Source organism: Sus scrofa, chromosome 3 (genome assembly GCF_000003025.6).
Source record: "Sus scrofa isolate TJ Tabasco breed Duroc chromosome 3, Sscrofa11.1, whole genome shotgun sequence".
Taxonomy (NCBI): domain Eukaryota; kingdom Metazoa; phylum Chordata; class Mammalia; order Artiodactyla; family Suidae; genus Sus; species Sus scrofa.
The window spans coordinates 6655543-6671875 of record NC_010445.4 but is presented as its reverse complement, the minus strand read 5'-3'; the positions used below and the strand labels follow the sequence as shown (position 1 = coordinate 6671875).

Sequence of the window (16333 nt, the reverse complement as noted above, 5' to 3'; positions counted from 1 at the left end):
TACACACACCACCACACTCTCATGGGGGGTTTGCATCTTCAAACAGGACTCTGTGGAGAGGACAACTGTTGGCCTGTAGAAGTGAGTATGGAAGTAGAGACACTTCCATGTCTGAGGGCCTTCCAGCCCCATGGATGAGCACCACGCTACAGAAGGTATCAGCCATGAGTCACAGGAGGGGAAGTGAATCCTGAATTAATCATTGTTGACTATGGTCCTGCCTCTGCATCTTTGACTCGTAACGGGATAAACCTGCTTCCTCCTAGCTTTTCGTCTGTCCTGGACACTGCACAGCCTAGATAGACCAGAGAAACCTGTCAGAAACTGAAACCAGAAGAGCAATTTGAAGGGAGGGCAGGAGAGAGCTCCATGGATACAGTGGCAGCATTTCCCCAGGGTCACGGCAGTGCACCTTCCCTGCTTCCCCAGGCTTACTTGTGACGAAAAAGGCACACTTAACATGGGGTGTTTCTTCAAGGCTTACTCATCAGTGTCAGTAGCAGAAGAAGTTACCAGATTCCTTTCCTGGGCTGCATGTTCATCCCCCAGTCATGACAGTGTTTGCCTCATTAGTAATTAAAGCCTGCCTCATTCTCGGGAGCATCTCCTGGGCCAAACTAAAGCCACTTCACCTGGGAGTTTGTGCCTCCTGGGGGATGGGAGGGTTGGTCTACGACTCACTGATGGGGTCCAGAAGGCTGGTCCCCTGCCTCAAATTGGGATCCACTCTGTGTTACAAATCTCAGATCTCCCTGTGGGACCAGGCTCCACAGAGACCCCTCTTCACTCAGCTTTTCCTCACACTCCACGCAGCTCCCTGCCCTCCCTTCTCCAAGGAGCCCTCCCTCAGGAAAATATTTGTACAAGAACCCCCACCTCAGGCACTATTTTCAGGAAACCTGACTAAGGCATTTGCTGAGCCCCACATAATAGAGGCACAGTAACATTCAGCTAAGAGGCCATGCAGGTGCTGACATTCACTCAAACTCTGTAGGCCAAGATATGAAAAGGGTGGGAGCTTGTCTTCCTTTGCCCAAAGTCACTGACTTTGCTGGAGTTTGAAGTCCAGGGGCTTCAGCTTCAGACCATCCCGATCCCCATCTCTCAGTCACAGTGTGGTGCTGCCTCCTCCCACTAGAATAATACAAAGTCTAATGTGAGGGGTGGGAGATGTGTCAGCCAAGAGGCATGCTTTGGCCATCATCCTCAACAGTCACAAACTTACTAATGACTCTGTTCAAAAGAACCGTGTTCCTGACCATCTCAGAGTAAATTGCCAGCCAGAGACGTCACACCCCCGTAGCCCCCCGACACAGAGACGTCTCCTCTGTGAACAACATGCCCTCCGAGTCAGGGCGTTAACACTGATACATCACTGCCATCCAACCTCAGGGCCCCAAGTCCCCACCTGTCCCACCTACGTCCTTATAGACAAGGACCCGACCCACACATTACACGTTTAGACGTCACCTCTTTGTCGTCTCCTTGGGTCTGGATCATTTTCAGTCCGTCTTTGGTCTTCATGACACTGTCTCTTTCCAAGATTACAAGCCAGGTACAGACCAGGAGTAGAACGTTCTTCAGGGTGGGTTTGTCGGAGTCTCTTCACGATTGCCCTCAGGTTTGCCTCCTTGGCAGGAATAGCAACCAGGTGAAGTGACTTCTTCCCACCGCATCCTGTCAGGTGAAGGGTGGTCAACCCATCCCATTTCTGATAATGCTCTCTGACCCCTTGATTTAAAGGGTGTCTGGGTATTGCCGCCACTTCTTTGGCCTTCGGTCTCTGTGCCTTTCCCAGAGCTTCCAGCAGCACTCTGTTGGGACAGACTATCTGGAGGTTCACAACCTCTGTCGTCCAAAGAAGCCCCTATGAGGAGGGTCCAGGGAGGAATTTACCATTTTCAGTGGAAAACAAGTGGCAGTTACTGGATATGAAGACTTCGTACTTTGGATTTAGATTTGCCGCACCTATCTTTATCGTAAGACCCCAACTGCTTAAAAAACAATTCCTGAGACAGATATGAAGAGGAGCATTTTTTTAAAATTTTTCTTCTAAATATTTATTTATTTTATAATGATTTTTTTAGGAGCATTTTAAAAGGTGCAGTCTCTGGGAGAAAATATTTGCAAATGAACGGACTGACAAGGGATTAATCTCCGAAATTTATAAATACCCCCTACAGCTCAATAGCAAAAAAAAAAAAAAAAAAAAAGAACCCCATCAAAAAATGGGCAGAAAATCTAAACAGACAATTCTCCAAAGAACACATACGGATGGTCAAAAAAACACACGAAAAGATGTTCATCACTCATTATTAGAGAAATGCAAATCAAAACCACTCTGAGGTACCACCTTACACTGGCCAGAATAGCCGTCATCAAAAAGTCTACAAACAGTAAGTGCTGGAGAGGGTGTGGAGAGAAAGGAACCCTATTACACTGTTGGTGGGATTGTAAATTGGTGCAACCCCACTGTGGAAAGCAGTATGGAGATGCCTCAGAAAACTAAACATAGAACTACCATTTGATCCAGCAATCCCACTCCTGGGCATCTATCGAGAGAAAGCCATGACTCGAAAAGACACATGTACTCCGATGTTCATTGCAGCACTATTTTCAATAGCCAAGACATGGAAACAACCTCAATGTCCATCGACAGAGGAGTGGATCAAGAAGATGTGGTCCATATACACAATGGACTATTACTCAGCCATTAGAAGGAATGAAATACTGGCCCTTTTAGCTACATGGATGGACCTAGAAATTACCATGCCAAGTGAAGTCAGTCAGACAATGAGACACCAACATCAAATGCTATCACTGACATGTGGAATCCGAAAAAAAAGCACAGATGAACTTCTTTTCAGAACAGATACTGACTCACAGACTTTGAATAATGTATGGTTTCCAAAAGAGCCAGGTTGCAGGGTAGGGGATGCACTGAGGGTTTGGGATGGAAATGCTGTAAAGTTTGGTTGATGATTGTTGGACACCTGTAAATGTAATAAATTCATTAAGTAATAAAAATAAAAATAAAAATAAAAGGTGCAGGCTCTGAAAAAGGGATCAAATTCTTGAATTCGACATTTTAGCTACGTTCGTAAATGAGCATATGGCATAAGTCCTTGATGCCTCTTCTCCGAAAGAGGGAACGTGATAGTTGAGCATGTGCTTTGCTTTTTATTTGGGGAATATTCCATTATTAGCTTCTGACTAAGTAGTGTGTGATTTAACTTGTATTTTGGTCTTAAATTCTGAATTTTAATTTTCGATCCCTAGGTTGGGAATTCGTTGGTAATTTGTTACACAAGAGTAATGCACACATTGTCCTGTCATTTTTTTAAACTTTTTTAACTTTATACTTGTAGTCTTCTTTTACTTTGAGGAAATAAATTAATTTTTCTCCATGAGCACTATTAGCTCATTATTAGGAAAACCAGGAGTGTATACAGTTAAATTTAAGTTCAAGATCTTCATTTTTTCCCCTAGACTTGCACCCTAAATCTAGAGTTTTGGCCTTGGTAAATGTGCTGCTGACCAAGGGTAGTCTTGTTTAGAGTGAATGAAATAATATTTGAAGTGGAACGTGATAGCATGTGAGACAATACAGGAAATATTCCCAATTTATTCTGGAGCTTTGACCAGTAGAAATGGGTTAAAAAATGGTTCCGATCAGAAATTGTGCCAGTGAATCAAATCCATTTTCTTTTACTCCCAGTTTGGTCACTTGGAATACTTGTCTTTAGGCTCTTCAATAACCACCTGGCAACTACTTGAATAAGGATGAGATGTAGTCTAAATGGCTTTGTCCAGCTATGCCCTGTATTTGTGTGTTGATGTTTGATTATCCATGGGTGAATTAAATGTTTTTCTGTGTTTGGACAGTTTTTCCACGTAACAAGAGTAAGAGTTTTGGGGTTTATAAAATGATTTTGAATTCTTGATTCAAAAAAAGGGGGAGTCTCTCTGAGGTTTCTCCTTTGAAGCTACCCCTTCCCCTCTGTAATTAATGGATATTTTGAGCATCACTTTATTGACATTCTATAAGTATCCTCCTCGAATTATAATTTATCCATTTATTTATATATGCCTGTATACACTTATTTTCCTATTTTATGATTGGCTTATAATCTATTACTATCCTGATTTATTATTATTTATTATGCTCAAATTTTCCTTGATTTGGTCAGTGGAAGCCCCGAAGCTGCTAGTTTCTGTGTCCTTTTCTTGCCCTCCGTGTTTAACTTGTCCTTGCTTTCTAGCACAAGATGTTCCAGGGTCATCACATACTTTCCCAGCCCTGGAATCTGGCATTTTTCTAAGGATCCCTGGTCCTTTTGGTGGAAAGTTTAAGCCAAGATTTGGGCACAAGGTGCGATGGTTGCTATTAGGGTGTCACTGTTTCTAAACCATAACCGTGGAAAGAAGTCAGCAGTATGCGTATTTATATCTACACACACACACACACACACACACACCATCTATATTTATGTCTACCATCTGTCCATTTATATCATCCATCTAACTAGCTATCATCTATCTTCATAGAAAGGTATGGATTTACACTGATAGACTCAGTTCCTATCTCTGGCTCCCTGGGCTTATTCTGGTTTTCTCCCTTTCTGAATCAGCGACTTCCTTCTCCAACAGAGAGAACTCTAGCTTCCGTCATCCTTCATATGTTTGCTTTCTTGATCAATCCCCCTTTATGGAGCAAGTTCCCCGAACCATCCCTTTCTAAGCCTGGATGCGCTCCTTACCGTACTTGGGATCTCCCACCCTATCTAGGCTCTGGCTGCTCTTACAAGCCACTGCTCTGAGTGGGTTTTTATGGGTCCCACACCCTGCCAGGCTGCTATCCGCCCGTGCAGACACCCTCCCCTCCCTCCTCGGTCTCTGGCTTGGAGCCCCTATGCTCCCTTCTCTGCCCTGCCCCACAGCGTGTGCTTCACACCTCCTGTGCCACACCTTCTGGTTTAGGACTAGATTATCCAGAAAGGGAAGGCACTGGCAAGGGAGGGAAAGAAGAGGGAAGGAGCAGAAAGGGCAGGAAAGGCAACTTCTGATACCTGATGCCGACTGAAACTGACTGGTGCTTGCAGCCTTTTGGCCCAATTAACTGATGAATCCACCATCCTTTATTTCACACTCATTGTGTGGGAGTTGGGAGGAGTCCCCGTCGTGGCTCAGCAGTCAGCAAACTCAACTAGCATCCATGAAGATGTGGGTTTGATCCCTCGCCTTGCTCAGTGGGTTGGGGATCCCGCGTTGCTGTGGCTGTGGCGTAAGCCGGTGGCTACAGTTCTGATTAGACCCTAGCCTGGGAACCTCCATATGCCACAGGTGTGGCCCTAAAAAGATAAAAACAGCCGGAAAAAAAAAAAAAAAAAAAGGACATTGGGAATTGAGGATGGAATGCAAAGAGTTATGAAAAAAAAAAAAAAAAAAAAAGCAAAACCTGTATCCTGCCTTCCTGAAACATCAGGGGAGAGGAGATGAAAACATTCAATGAAAACTAATAATAAGAATTGTCTTAATTGAGAGTTACATAAAATGTAAGCTCAAAAAAAAAAGGTAGATTTAAACTATGAATACACTTTCTAAGCAATAGAAAACGTCACACCAGTTTAACTCTTACAGACTATTTATGAAATCAAGCAGGAGTTTTGCCAAAGGCCCCATCCAGTCACTGAGTGTGATGGTCAAAAGCATTTAGTCACTGAATCTCCCTCGCTGAGGTGTGTGCATTCTCCCAATATGCAGGGTGGTACTGGGTACTTTTGTAAAGAGATGTTTATTGACTTGCTCAATATAATAGTTGATTCAGAATATTCAAAATAGAATCTTGTGCTATAAATGTCAGTACTTCCATCACTACAATAATTCTTTTTTTTAATAATTTTTTCTCCCATCATTGTATCACATTGGAAGTACCTAGACACAGTTCTCAGTGCTACACAGCAGGATCTCATTGTTAATCCATTCCAAAAGCAATCGTTTGCATCCGTTAACCCCAAGCTCCCAATCCCTCCCACTCCCTTCCCCTCCCCACCCCTCCGGGACAACAACAAGTCTGTTCCCCAAATCCATCATTTTCTTTTCTGTGGAAAGTTTCATTTGTGCTGTATATTAGATACCAGATAGGAGGGATATCATATGGTATTTGTCTTTCTCTTTCTGACTTACTTCACTCAGTATGAGAGTCTCTAGTTCCATCCATGTTGCTGCAAATGGCATTATTTCGTTCTTTTTTATGGCTGAGTAGTATTCCACTGTGTATATATACCACATCCTTAGAAATCTATACATAGAACTACCATATGAGCCAGCAACACCGCTGTTGGGCATATATCCCTACAAAATTTTCCTTAAACGAGACACATGCACCCGCATGTTCATTGCAGCTCTATTCACAATAGCTGAGACATGGAAACAACCCAAATGTCCATTGACAGATGACTGGATTAGGAAGATGTGGTATGTATACACTACAATAATTCTTGCTTCCATTAATCTGTTGATAAAACTGTTAAGACATTTTCATTCTGATCAGTGCTCAGGAGGAGGAGATGGTACTAAGTGGGGAGGCATGGAGTCTGCATATCTGGCCCTTACGAGTCCTCCTTCATATGACCCAGTATATAACACTCCACGTAGACACCGAGAAGCTAAATAAATGTGCAGAATCCACAGTCCTCCATCAAATGCACTAGATGAAGCTTATCTTTATTTCGAGTTCTTATCACAAAGAAAGTCAAGGTCTCTGATGCTCTGGGGTGCAGCTTCCTTGAGGAACCAAGCCCAAGTCCTTTGGGAAAGTCAGGCTCCACCTACGGTCCCATCTCTGGGCACAACCTTCAGAAGAATGGGTTTTTCTGGTTGTATAAGTCCTTGAGAGCTTAGTTTCAGGGTCGTCTGCAATAGTTAAACAAGCACAAGAGACTAATGAAACAGCCCACAAGGGAAGCAAAGAAGACAAGACAGACTATAGACGTTAATACTTTGTAACCAAAGAAATGCTACCTGTAGCATCATATATCTTTGGTTTTACATTTTAAAACGTTGCTCAACTTCAATGGATTGCATATAACCATGTGGCACTAACTGCACTGACTCTAGACGACCATTATATGTGAGCCTTTATAAAGCCCCAGATTCACTCCTCTAGAGCGGATTGATCATTAAAGATCCCAGATGGCTCCACAGAACAAATTATTTACTGAACAGATCCCATTCTTAACTACAGAGAGCGAGAGCCCTCGGTTTAAAAAAAAAAAAATTAAAAACGCCCCATAAAACAATTGTAATGCAGAAAATGAACTGTCTGACCTGTGTTTCTTTACAAGGTTTGAAGGAGAAGTTCTGCAGGACTCTGACGAGAGCGAGTTTCATGTTCATGAGGGCAAACCTCATGCCAATGCAGTTGCGGGGTCCAGTCCCAAAGGGCAGGTAAGTGTAAGGGTTTATGGAGTCCTTGTTCTTCTTACTGAACCTGGTTGCGTAACCGTACATGAAAACTAATTAATGAAACACAGAAACCTCAAGAGCACTGAGTGTGAGGTGTTCACTCTTCAACCAGGCACACGAGGGGTCCGTCTGGGGGCTGGTCATTCATCCTGCGGTGGGTACGTTGCTGTGAGGAAGGGATGCTCCAGATCCTGCCCACCCCCCTCCCCCCGTGGGCGCTTTCAGCCGCACTGAGGGGATGCGATGCCTGCTGTTTAAAAGAAACGTTATCCTTAAACACTAAACTTACATTCGGGGTGGTGAGATATTCATGCTCCGAAAGGCAGTTAGGAAACGAGACTGACGGAAGGACAAGCAGGTTCCCGGCTCCGTGGGCACTTAGGTTGGTCATGGGCTCACGGAGGATGGAAGCAGGAAGGAAGCGTCCCAGGACTCAATGGTCATTTTCCCTTGTCCTCCCTCTCCAACCCCTCCTCTTGTGTCCCTGTCTCTCATTCTCTCTTCTTGGCTCTCACTCCCACACCCAGAGGATACTTAGGTCAGAAGAATTACACGGGCACAGGACCCTGTGCTCCTCCAGCACCACTCCTGAACTCCGAATCCATCTGTTCCACGAGGCTATACATTCTTTGATGGGGAGGCCTATGTTTTATTCAAATAGGGCTCCTCAATATTATAAAAAGGAAAAAAATGTGGATTGGGGGAAAATAATAATGGCACCGTGGTTTTGTATATTCAGAAGCGTCCCTTTTTTGGAGAACAGTTTGGATTATAAACAGAGGATGTGTCTTCACATACAAGGGGAATTAGTCCGAAAGGGTAGCACGGCATGGGGCAGCCACAGGTTGATGGCTGGTGGACAGGGAATAGGCATGTAAAGTTACATTAAACATGGTTCATACACTTGTGCCTAGGGAATACGCTTGTGTAGACATCAAAAATTCTCCATCGTGGGCTTTCTTTAGCATTGGGATTTCTCACCGCCTGGCCCAGGCCCTGACACAGGGAGGCACGAACTCTCTGCTTGACGATGGAACAAATCAAAGACAAGTGCAGAGTGGTCTCTGGTTTTAGGTTCCTGAAGCTCCAGGAGGGGAAGCTGCTGAGCTTGAAGGCTCCCTGTCCCAGAAAGAGGACTTGGTTGACTCTTGACTTTGTCTTACTTTTTTGGGGGGCGGGGTGCGTGTTGGGGGTGGAGCTCACCTGTGCATATGGAAGTTCCAGGACAGGGGTCGAGTCAGAGCTGCAGCTGCCGGCCTACACCACAGCCACAGCAGCACCAGGTCCTTGACCCACTGAGCTAGGCCAGGGATCGAACCTGCACCCTCATGGATGCTAGTTGGGTGGCAACCCGCTGAGCCACAGTGGGAACTCCCTGACTTCCTCTTTCAACAAGCGCTACGTTGTAGCGGTTATGTCAGCACCGGGGGCACCATGGCCAACACGACAAAGTCCCCGCCATCAGGGAGCTTAGGGTCGGGGGCTGTAAAAGTCTAGATCTCAGTTACTACCCTAAAAAGCTGCCTCCCAAGTTTGCTCATGACACAAAGGGGAAGCATCAACTGCTTCCAGAGTCCAAGCTGTGCCCAGGCCAGACCTCGGCTCTGAATTCCCCTGAATTCCATTGTGGTGCAGTGGTAACGAGCCCACTAGCCTCCATGAGGATATGGGTTCAATCCCTGGACTTGCTCAGTAGGTTAAGGATCTGGCATTGCTGTGGCTGTGGCGTAGGCCAGAAGCTGCAGCTCTGATTCGACCCCTAGCCTGGGAACTTCCATATGCTGCAGGCGCGGCCTAAAAAGCAAAAATAATAATAATAATATTAATTAAAAATTAAAAAAGAGGAGTTCCCGTCATGGCGCAGTGGTTAACGAATCCGACTAGGAACCATGAGGTTGCGGGTTCGGTCCCTGCCCTTGCTCAGTGGGTTAACGATCCGGCGTTGCCGTGAGCTGTGGTGTAGGTTGCAGACGAGGCTCGGATCCCGCGTTGCTGTGGCTCTGGCGTAGGCCGGTGGCTATAGCTCCGATTAGACCCCTAGCCTGGGAACCTCCATATGCCGCGGGAGCGGCCCAAGAAATAGCAACAACAACAACAAAAAGACAAAAGACAAAAGACAAAAAAAAAAAAATTAAAAAAGAAATAGGGCGTTCCTGTCGTGGCTCAATGGTTAACAAATCCAACTAGGAACCATGAGGTTGCTGGTTCAATATCTGGCCTCGCTCAGCAGCTTAAGGATCCGGGGTTGCCTCGTGAGCTGTGGTGCAGGTTGCAGACGCAGCTCAGATCCCATGTTGCTGTGGCTCTGGTGTAGGCCGGCGGCTGCAGCTCCAATTAGACCCCTAGCCTGGGAACCTCCATGTGCCACGGGTGCGGACCTATAAAGACAAAAGACAAAAAATAAAATAAACAAATAAATAAATTCCTAGAAGCAGATGCTCGGCCCCTCCAAGGAGGACATCTCAGACATCTGAGAGCAGAGGACTTCTCTGCGGAAGGTCAGCAGAAGGAGCTGGCCTAGGACTGCAGTCACAGCCAGTGCCGGGACCTGGGTGCACCTCCGCCCTCAGTGAGGCTGCTTGAACCACAGGGATGAGAGGCCTCTCAATCCCCAACCTGCATCTCGCAACAATGCTGGAGGAAATGGAAGCCAGGGATTAAATAAATGGCATGTGGGATCACTGATGCGAATTCAAAGAACTAAAGAGAACAGACCAAAAAACTTAAAGGAAATAAAAGGCCTAAATACCTAACATGAGATAGTTGGTAAGTAAATTATATACGCAGAAATTATACATATATATATGTTTAAAAACACAGAATGTTGTTTACAATTATAGTTGACTATTACATACAGTAAGTGGTTTAAAAGCAAATTATGGGGAGTTCCCGTCGTGGCGAAGTGGTTAACGAATCCGACTAGGAACCATGAGGTGGCGGGTTCGATCCCTGCCCTTGCTCAGTGGGTTAACAATCCGGCATTGCTGTGAGCTGTGGTGTAGGTTGCAGACGCGGCTCGGATCCCACGTTGCTGTGGCTCTGGCGTAGGCCGGTGGCTACAGCTCCGATTCAACCCCTAGCCTTGGAACCTCCACATGCCGCGGGAGCGGCCCAAGAAATAGCAACAACAACAACAACAACAACAAAAGACAAAAGACAAAAAAAAAAAAAAAGCAAATTATATATAATGCCATTCTAAGTTTAAAAATCCATATATGCATAGAAAAATGTCCATAAGGACATACACAGCATTATTAATGAGGCTTATCTTAAGGTACTGGGAATGTGTCTAAAATTTACTTTTTTCTAGTCTCCAGTTTGTAAAATTTTGTTCCATGATCATTCTTGGAATAAGAAAAGACTGCTAACAATAAAAAGATGGAAAACAAATAACAGTACATTCACACATAATAAGAGACTCAAAGGCATTCCCGTCATGGCTCAGTGGTTAACAAACCCGATGAGTATCCATGAGGACACAGGTTCCATCCCTGCCCTTGCTCAGTGGGTTAAGGACCCAGCCTTGCCATGAGCTGTGGTGTAGGTCGCAGATGTGGCTCAGATCCGGCGTTGCTGTGGCTGTGCTGTGGGCCGGCAGCTACAGCTCCGATTCGACCCCTAGCCTGGGAACCTCCATAGGCGGCAGGTGTGGCTCTCCAAAGACAAACAAGCAAACAAAAGAGTCCTCAGAATATGCTCTGAACAGCCCAGGTCACCGACAGCCCCCTTCCCTGGGGTCTCGTACCTTTCAGGGCGGAACTCCTCAGGCTCCGGCCAGAGCTCTGGGTCTCTGTGAATCGAGAAAACCGGTACCATCATCACGGTCCCCTTGGGAACGGACACGCCATGGATTTCCACATCCTTCTTACAGACCCTCTCAAGTCTAGCAGCAATTGGGTATAATCTGAGAATTTCATTCACCACCATGTCAAGGTACTCCATCTGTGCCAGGGCATCGTAGCTGGGAAGGGCCTGGGAAGAAAGAAATCAATGGCAATGAATGAACTTTCAATTCAGTCTCCGTAGTCCTGCTGAAATGGTAGGTACTCCAGAGATAAACTGGTAAAGGGCCTGAGCATTTATAGACATTTTAATCTCTGTCCTTTGACCTCTCAGTGTCCACTTGAGATGCATGGAGTAGGTAAGACCGTGGGAGCCACTGGGACGGTCCCCTGAAAAGGATGTGAAATCCCTCACTATCACGTAAGGTTTTTTCTTTCTCACGAGAAAAATGTGCAGTAGACTGTGACATTTACTCTTCAGTGAAATAGGCCAAAGTCACTGTTTCCTTTCAAAGAGGGACAACAGGGGTTCCCCCGGGGCTCAGCGGCAATGAACCTGACTAGCATCCCTAAGGATGTGAGTTCAATCCCTGGCCTCGCTCCGGGGGTTAAGTATCCAGGATGGCCATGAGCTGCGGTGTAGGTCGCAGACGCAGCTCGGATCAGCATTGCTGTGGCTCTGGTGTACCAGACGCTGCGGCTGCTATTTGACCCCTAGGCTGGGAACCTCCATATGCCGCACATGCGGCCCTAAAAAGGAAAAGAAAAAAGAAAAAGGAGGCACAACTCATCTGTACCAAGGAGAGAGAATGTAGAAAGGGGCACGTCTGCTATACAGTATCAAAGTTTTTGGTTAAGAAATCCCACTTGCTAATTCTTTTGATTATACCTATAAAATTTAGGGAGAATCGCTATATTATATAAAAACTCTACAAATAATTTGGGGAGAAACTAGTTCCCTTCTAAATCCAATATGAAGGGTAAGACGGGTGCAATCAGGAATGGAATTAAGTTCCCCGGAAAGTTCAAAGAGGATCAGAGCCCCCGCCACAGCCCCACCCTCTATGGCAGGAATGGACCCCTGTTGTTTCTTCAGGTCTGACTGTAAGGTGTGAGGGTCTAAACAGGCAACTCCAGCCCCAGAGGCCAGGTCTCCTCACCCCACCGAGAACTCCAGATTGGGCAGAGATCGGAGATGGTAAGGGTGATATGGAGCTGTCACATGGGTTATAGTTCAGGGGTCATACTGTAGAGGGTGACAAGGCTCAGGAGCCAACACCCTGGCTCCCAGCTTGGCATCTTCACTACCAGGCACAAGGCTGGTGCATGCAAGTACTTCATCCCTCTGTAGCTCAGTTTTCTGAAATGCGACATGGACGTAATCAGAGTTGACCCTTCCTAGGGTTGTGTGGCAGAGACATTCACTGCTTCCCAATATCCATGTGGTCCCCTTATTTCCCATCCCACGTGAAGGTATGGGAAACCAGCTTTGCCAGTGGGTTGTGAACTGAGGCAGTTATGTCAGTTCAGGGAACAAACACTTGAAAAGCTAGTGCTCGAGTTTCCTATTCCCCAGACAACAGGAAGACCTCACATCCAGATAATGCAGCTCCAGGATGCCGGGCCCTCCTAGTCCGTTTCCCCGAGTAACTGTGTGGAGCAGAGCTTCCTACTCCCGCCCTCCACTGACCATCTGTGCTGCACTTGGAGATGTGGGTTAGCAGTTAACCTTTGCTATGAGAGCTCTGAGATTTGGGGGCTCATCTGTTCCTGAGGCCTAACCTACCCTCTTGCTGACTAATGCAGAATCACTTGAAGATTAGACACATTCATAAGTAGAAAGTATTTAGAACAGACATATAAAGTAAGAAGCAAATGTTAGCCATGAGTGTTGTTTGTCCTTTACATATTCTTATAAAATGGGGAAAACACAGTGATTTAGCTACTGGCTGTCTCAGTGACTTTCCGCCCTGTTGCATCAAAAGGATCCCCGTACGGCATTTACCAGAGAGACAGATGGCCTCTGATTTTGGTAGGCCCTCTGCTGTGTCCTTACCTTGTATCTGGAGGATCCAGGACTCTGAAAGGTTACAGACTTGTCAACACCAGTCAGATCTTCTACTCATGTGCCCTCTTTCCTACCCGACACCCTTCCCTAGTCCAGTGTGCCCAGGGTGGTAGACGGAATGAAAGGCCCGGAATCCCCACCCCTTCCTACACCCTTTGTCATCTCACTTTGTGGTGCCTCCCATATGGACTGTGGGCTTGGCCGGGTGGCTTGCTTTGAACCAGTGTTCATACAGTGGTATGCTGGCTCCGTGCGACCCTAGCAGAGTTTTGAAGGCACCTGTGTGATTGGGCTCCTTGCCCTTGTCATCTGCCATTGCCCTGGGGAGCAGATATGTGGGGACCGAGAAACATGTAGAGCTGAGTCAGCCTGGCCAGCTCAGCCAAGGCCAACACCCAGACCGAATCAAGTTCAGCCTTCTCGAGGGGTTAATACGCAGACAATGGAGCCATAAATGCTTATTGTTAGATGCCACTGAGGATTTGTGCATTTTTCTTGGCATTATCCTGATAACTGATACAGCAAGACCAGCACTTTTTTTCAAAGTGCTTCTGTTGCTGTGAGTAGCACACATGACCTCTGCTGTCCCCTTTGTTTTGTGCTCTTTAGATCCTCCTAAATAGTGGAGGTAAAAGATTTGACGCTTACGCTTTTCGCAAAACTCTCCTAAGAAGTGGGAAGGAGACATTTGAGCACAGGATTTGCCATCCCCTCCCCTCGCCACGTATCACCACTCGCCTTGCTGGGGAAGGTCGCATCAATCTCCTCCTGCAGCTTCTGCTGGACGTCAGGGTGAGTGGCCAGTATATACGCCAGGAAGGAGAGAGAACTGCTAGTGGTCTCATAGCCGGCAAAAATGAAGATAATACTTTGGGCCACAAGTTCTTGATCAGACAGAGCTACAAAGTAAAAGACATTTGAGGTAAAGCATGTTAATGTAAAAATCATGGTATAGAATGATGAGACATTCAAATGCAACTCCCAAAGCCCTAAGGGGAAAACTGTAAACATAATTCAGAGTCAAAGGGGGAGTGCTTTTCAGTATCGCGTCTGCCTCGTAGAGCCAGATAGGATGGCGAGTCCTGTGCAGAAATGTCTCCTTCACTCTTCTGCATCAAGAATTCTCTTAATCCAGTGTTTCCAGAATCTGTCCTATTAATGGCCCTCTGTTCCTGGTGATGCCACCTCCCCGCCAACACGGCAGGGTAATTTCAAGACAAGTCAACAAATAACAAATGCTGGGGAGGGTGCGGAGGAAAAGGTACCCTCCTCCACTGTTGGTGGGAATGTAAATTGGGCAACCATTGTTTCAGTATGGAAAACAGTATGGAGGTACCTCAGGAAACTAAATACAGAGTTACCATATGATCCAGCCGTTCCATTGTTGGACATAGATCCAGACAAATCTTTCATCGAAAAAGATACATGTGCCCCTGTGTTCATAGCAGCACTATTGAAACAACCTAAATGTCCATCGACAGATGAATGGATAAAGAAGATGTGGTATATATACACAATGGAATACTACCCAGCCATAAAAAAGACAAACTAATGCCATGTGCAGCAACATGGTTGGATTCTCATACTAAGTGAAGTAAGCCAGAAAGAAAAAGACAAATACCATGTGAAACCACTTATTTGTGGAATCTAAAATAGGGAACAGATGATCTTATCTAAAAGTAACAAGCAAACAAAAACCAGAAACAGATCATGGCCAAGAAGAGCAAACTTGGGATTCCCGGGGTGGGGGGGAGTGGAGGCAGTGGGATGGATGGGCATTTGGGGGGTTTGGGGGATGCAAACTGTTATTGTTGGAGACCATTGAAACTGCTGAACGATGCAGTAAACAAATTTGGCACACATGCAGAAGAACAACCACTAAAAGATACCTTTATCGTTACCTGCACCTGATTTTGCTCATTAACCCACGTCACCGTCCCTAATGAAAGGCATGTGGGCTACAACCTAGGTGCCTTTGTTCTACAGAACAGAGTGCCTCCTGGTCCCCCACTTTCTAGATGTAAGAGTCTTGTGTGTTTAATTATGCCGCGTCATCCCTCTTCCAGGATCTCCCGTTGCCCTGCAGCGCTGGACTCGGCATGTCATATTGGGAAGGGATGGGCAATGGGACCCTGCTGTTCCACACAGCGAAATGTGTGTGAAGGGGTCATTCTGTTGTAAAACAGAACTTGACAAAACATTGTAAATCAACTAGACTTTACTAATGATTAAAAAAAAAAGACATAGCATTTCCATCTAACATACACAGTGTTATCGTATGTCCCTTGGAGAACTGTAAAGGTACTTTAGCTACAAGTAAAATGGAGTAGCATTCCCTTCCAGAATCATTTAAACTGTTCCAGTTAAAGTATGGCTTGATGGTTTTTTTGAGAGAGAGATTTGACAACACTAAGGCTATATTGTAGGGAAAATTGATCTTTTATCTAAACTTGTTTGCAGGAACAGAAAAGAACAGTATTGGGCAACAGAACGTGGAAACGCTACATATCACAGGCTTCCAAGTACATGACATTCAGGAAAAGGCAAAACTATGCAGACAGGGAAAAGTGGATGATTGCAGGTGCGATGGGAAAGGGAAGAATGTGGAGCACAGAGAATTCTGAGGGTAGTGAAATCTGCTGTGTGATATCATGGTGCTGACACATTTGCCAATATCCGGAGAATCCCAGAATGTACACCACCAAGAGTACATGCTAATGTGAACTATGGGCTTGCAGAGGTAATGATACGTCAAGAATAATAATGACAAAGTTCGTTTAACTGTGAGTCCACTCCGGAGCATTTTGTTGATAGTGGGGGAGGCTGTGCTTATAGATGGCAGAGGGTAGGTGGGAACTCTATACTCTGTTCCGTTTTGCTATGAACCTAAAACTGCTCCTAAATATGAAATCTAGAATGGATAAAGAAGTTTTAATATATACATATGCATATACATATATAGCTATATAATGGAATATGACTCAGCCATTAAAAAGAATGAAATGATGTCATTTGC

General features: G+C 45.5%; 1 protein-coding gene across 2 annotated transcripts in view; it reads right to left on the bottom strand.

The window, feature by feature from the left end:
- The window catches only part of CYP3A22 (cytochrome P450, subfamily IIIA, polypeptide 22), a 47924-nt gene continuing 38287 nt past the window's right edge, over positions 6697–16333 (bottom strand). Inside the window, 5 exon segments of one of the 2 annotated variants that reach the window (NM_001195509.1) lie at positions 6707–6759; positions 6820–6915; positions 7330–7492; positions 11213–11439; positions 14056–14216. In NM_001195509.1, coding sequence (NP_001182438.1) covers positions 6820–6915; positions 7330–7492; positions 11213–11439; positions 14056–14216 — 647 coding nt within the window. In that variant the 3' untranslated portion in view covers positions 6707–6759. 2 annotated transcript variants of the gene reach the window in all.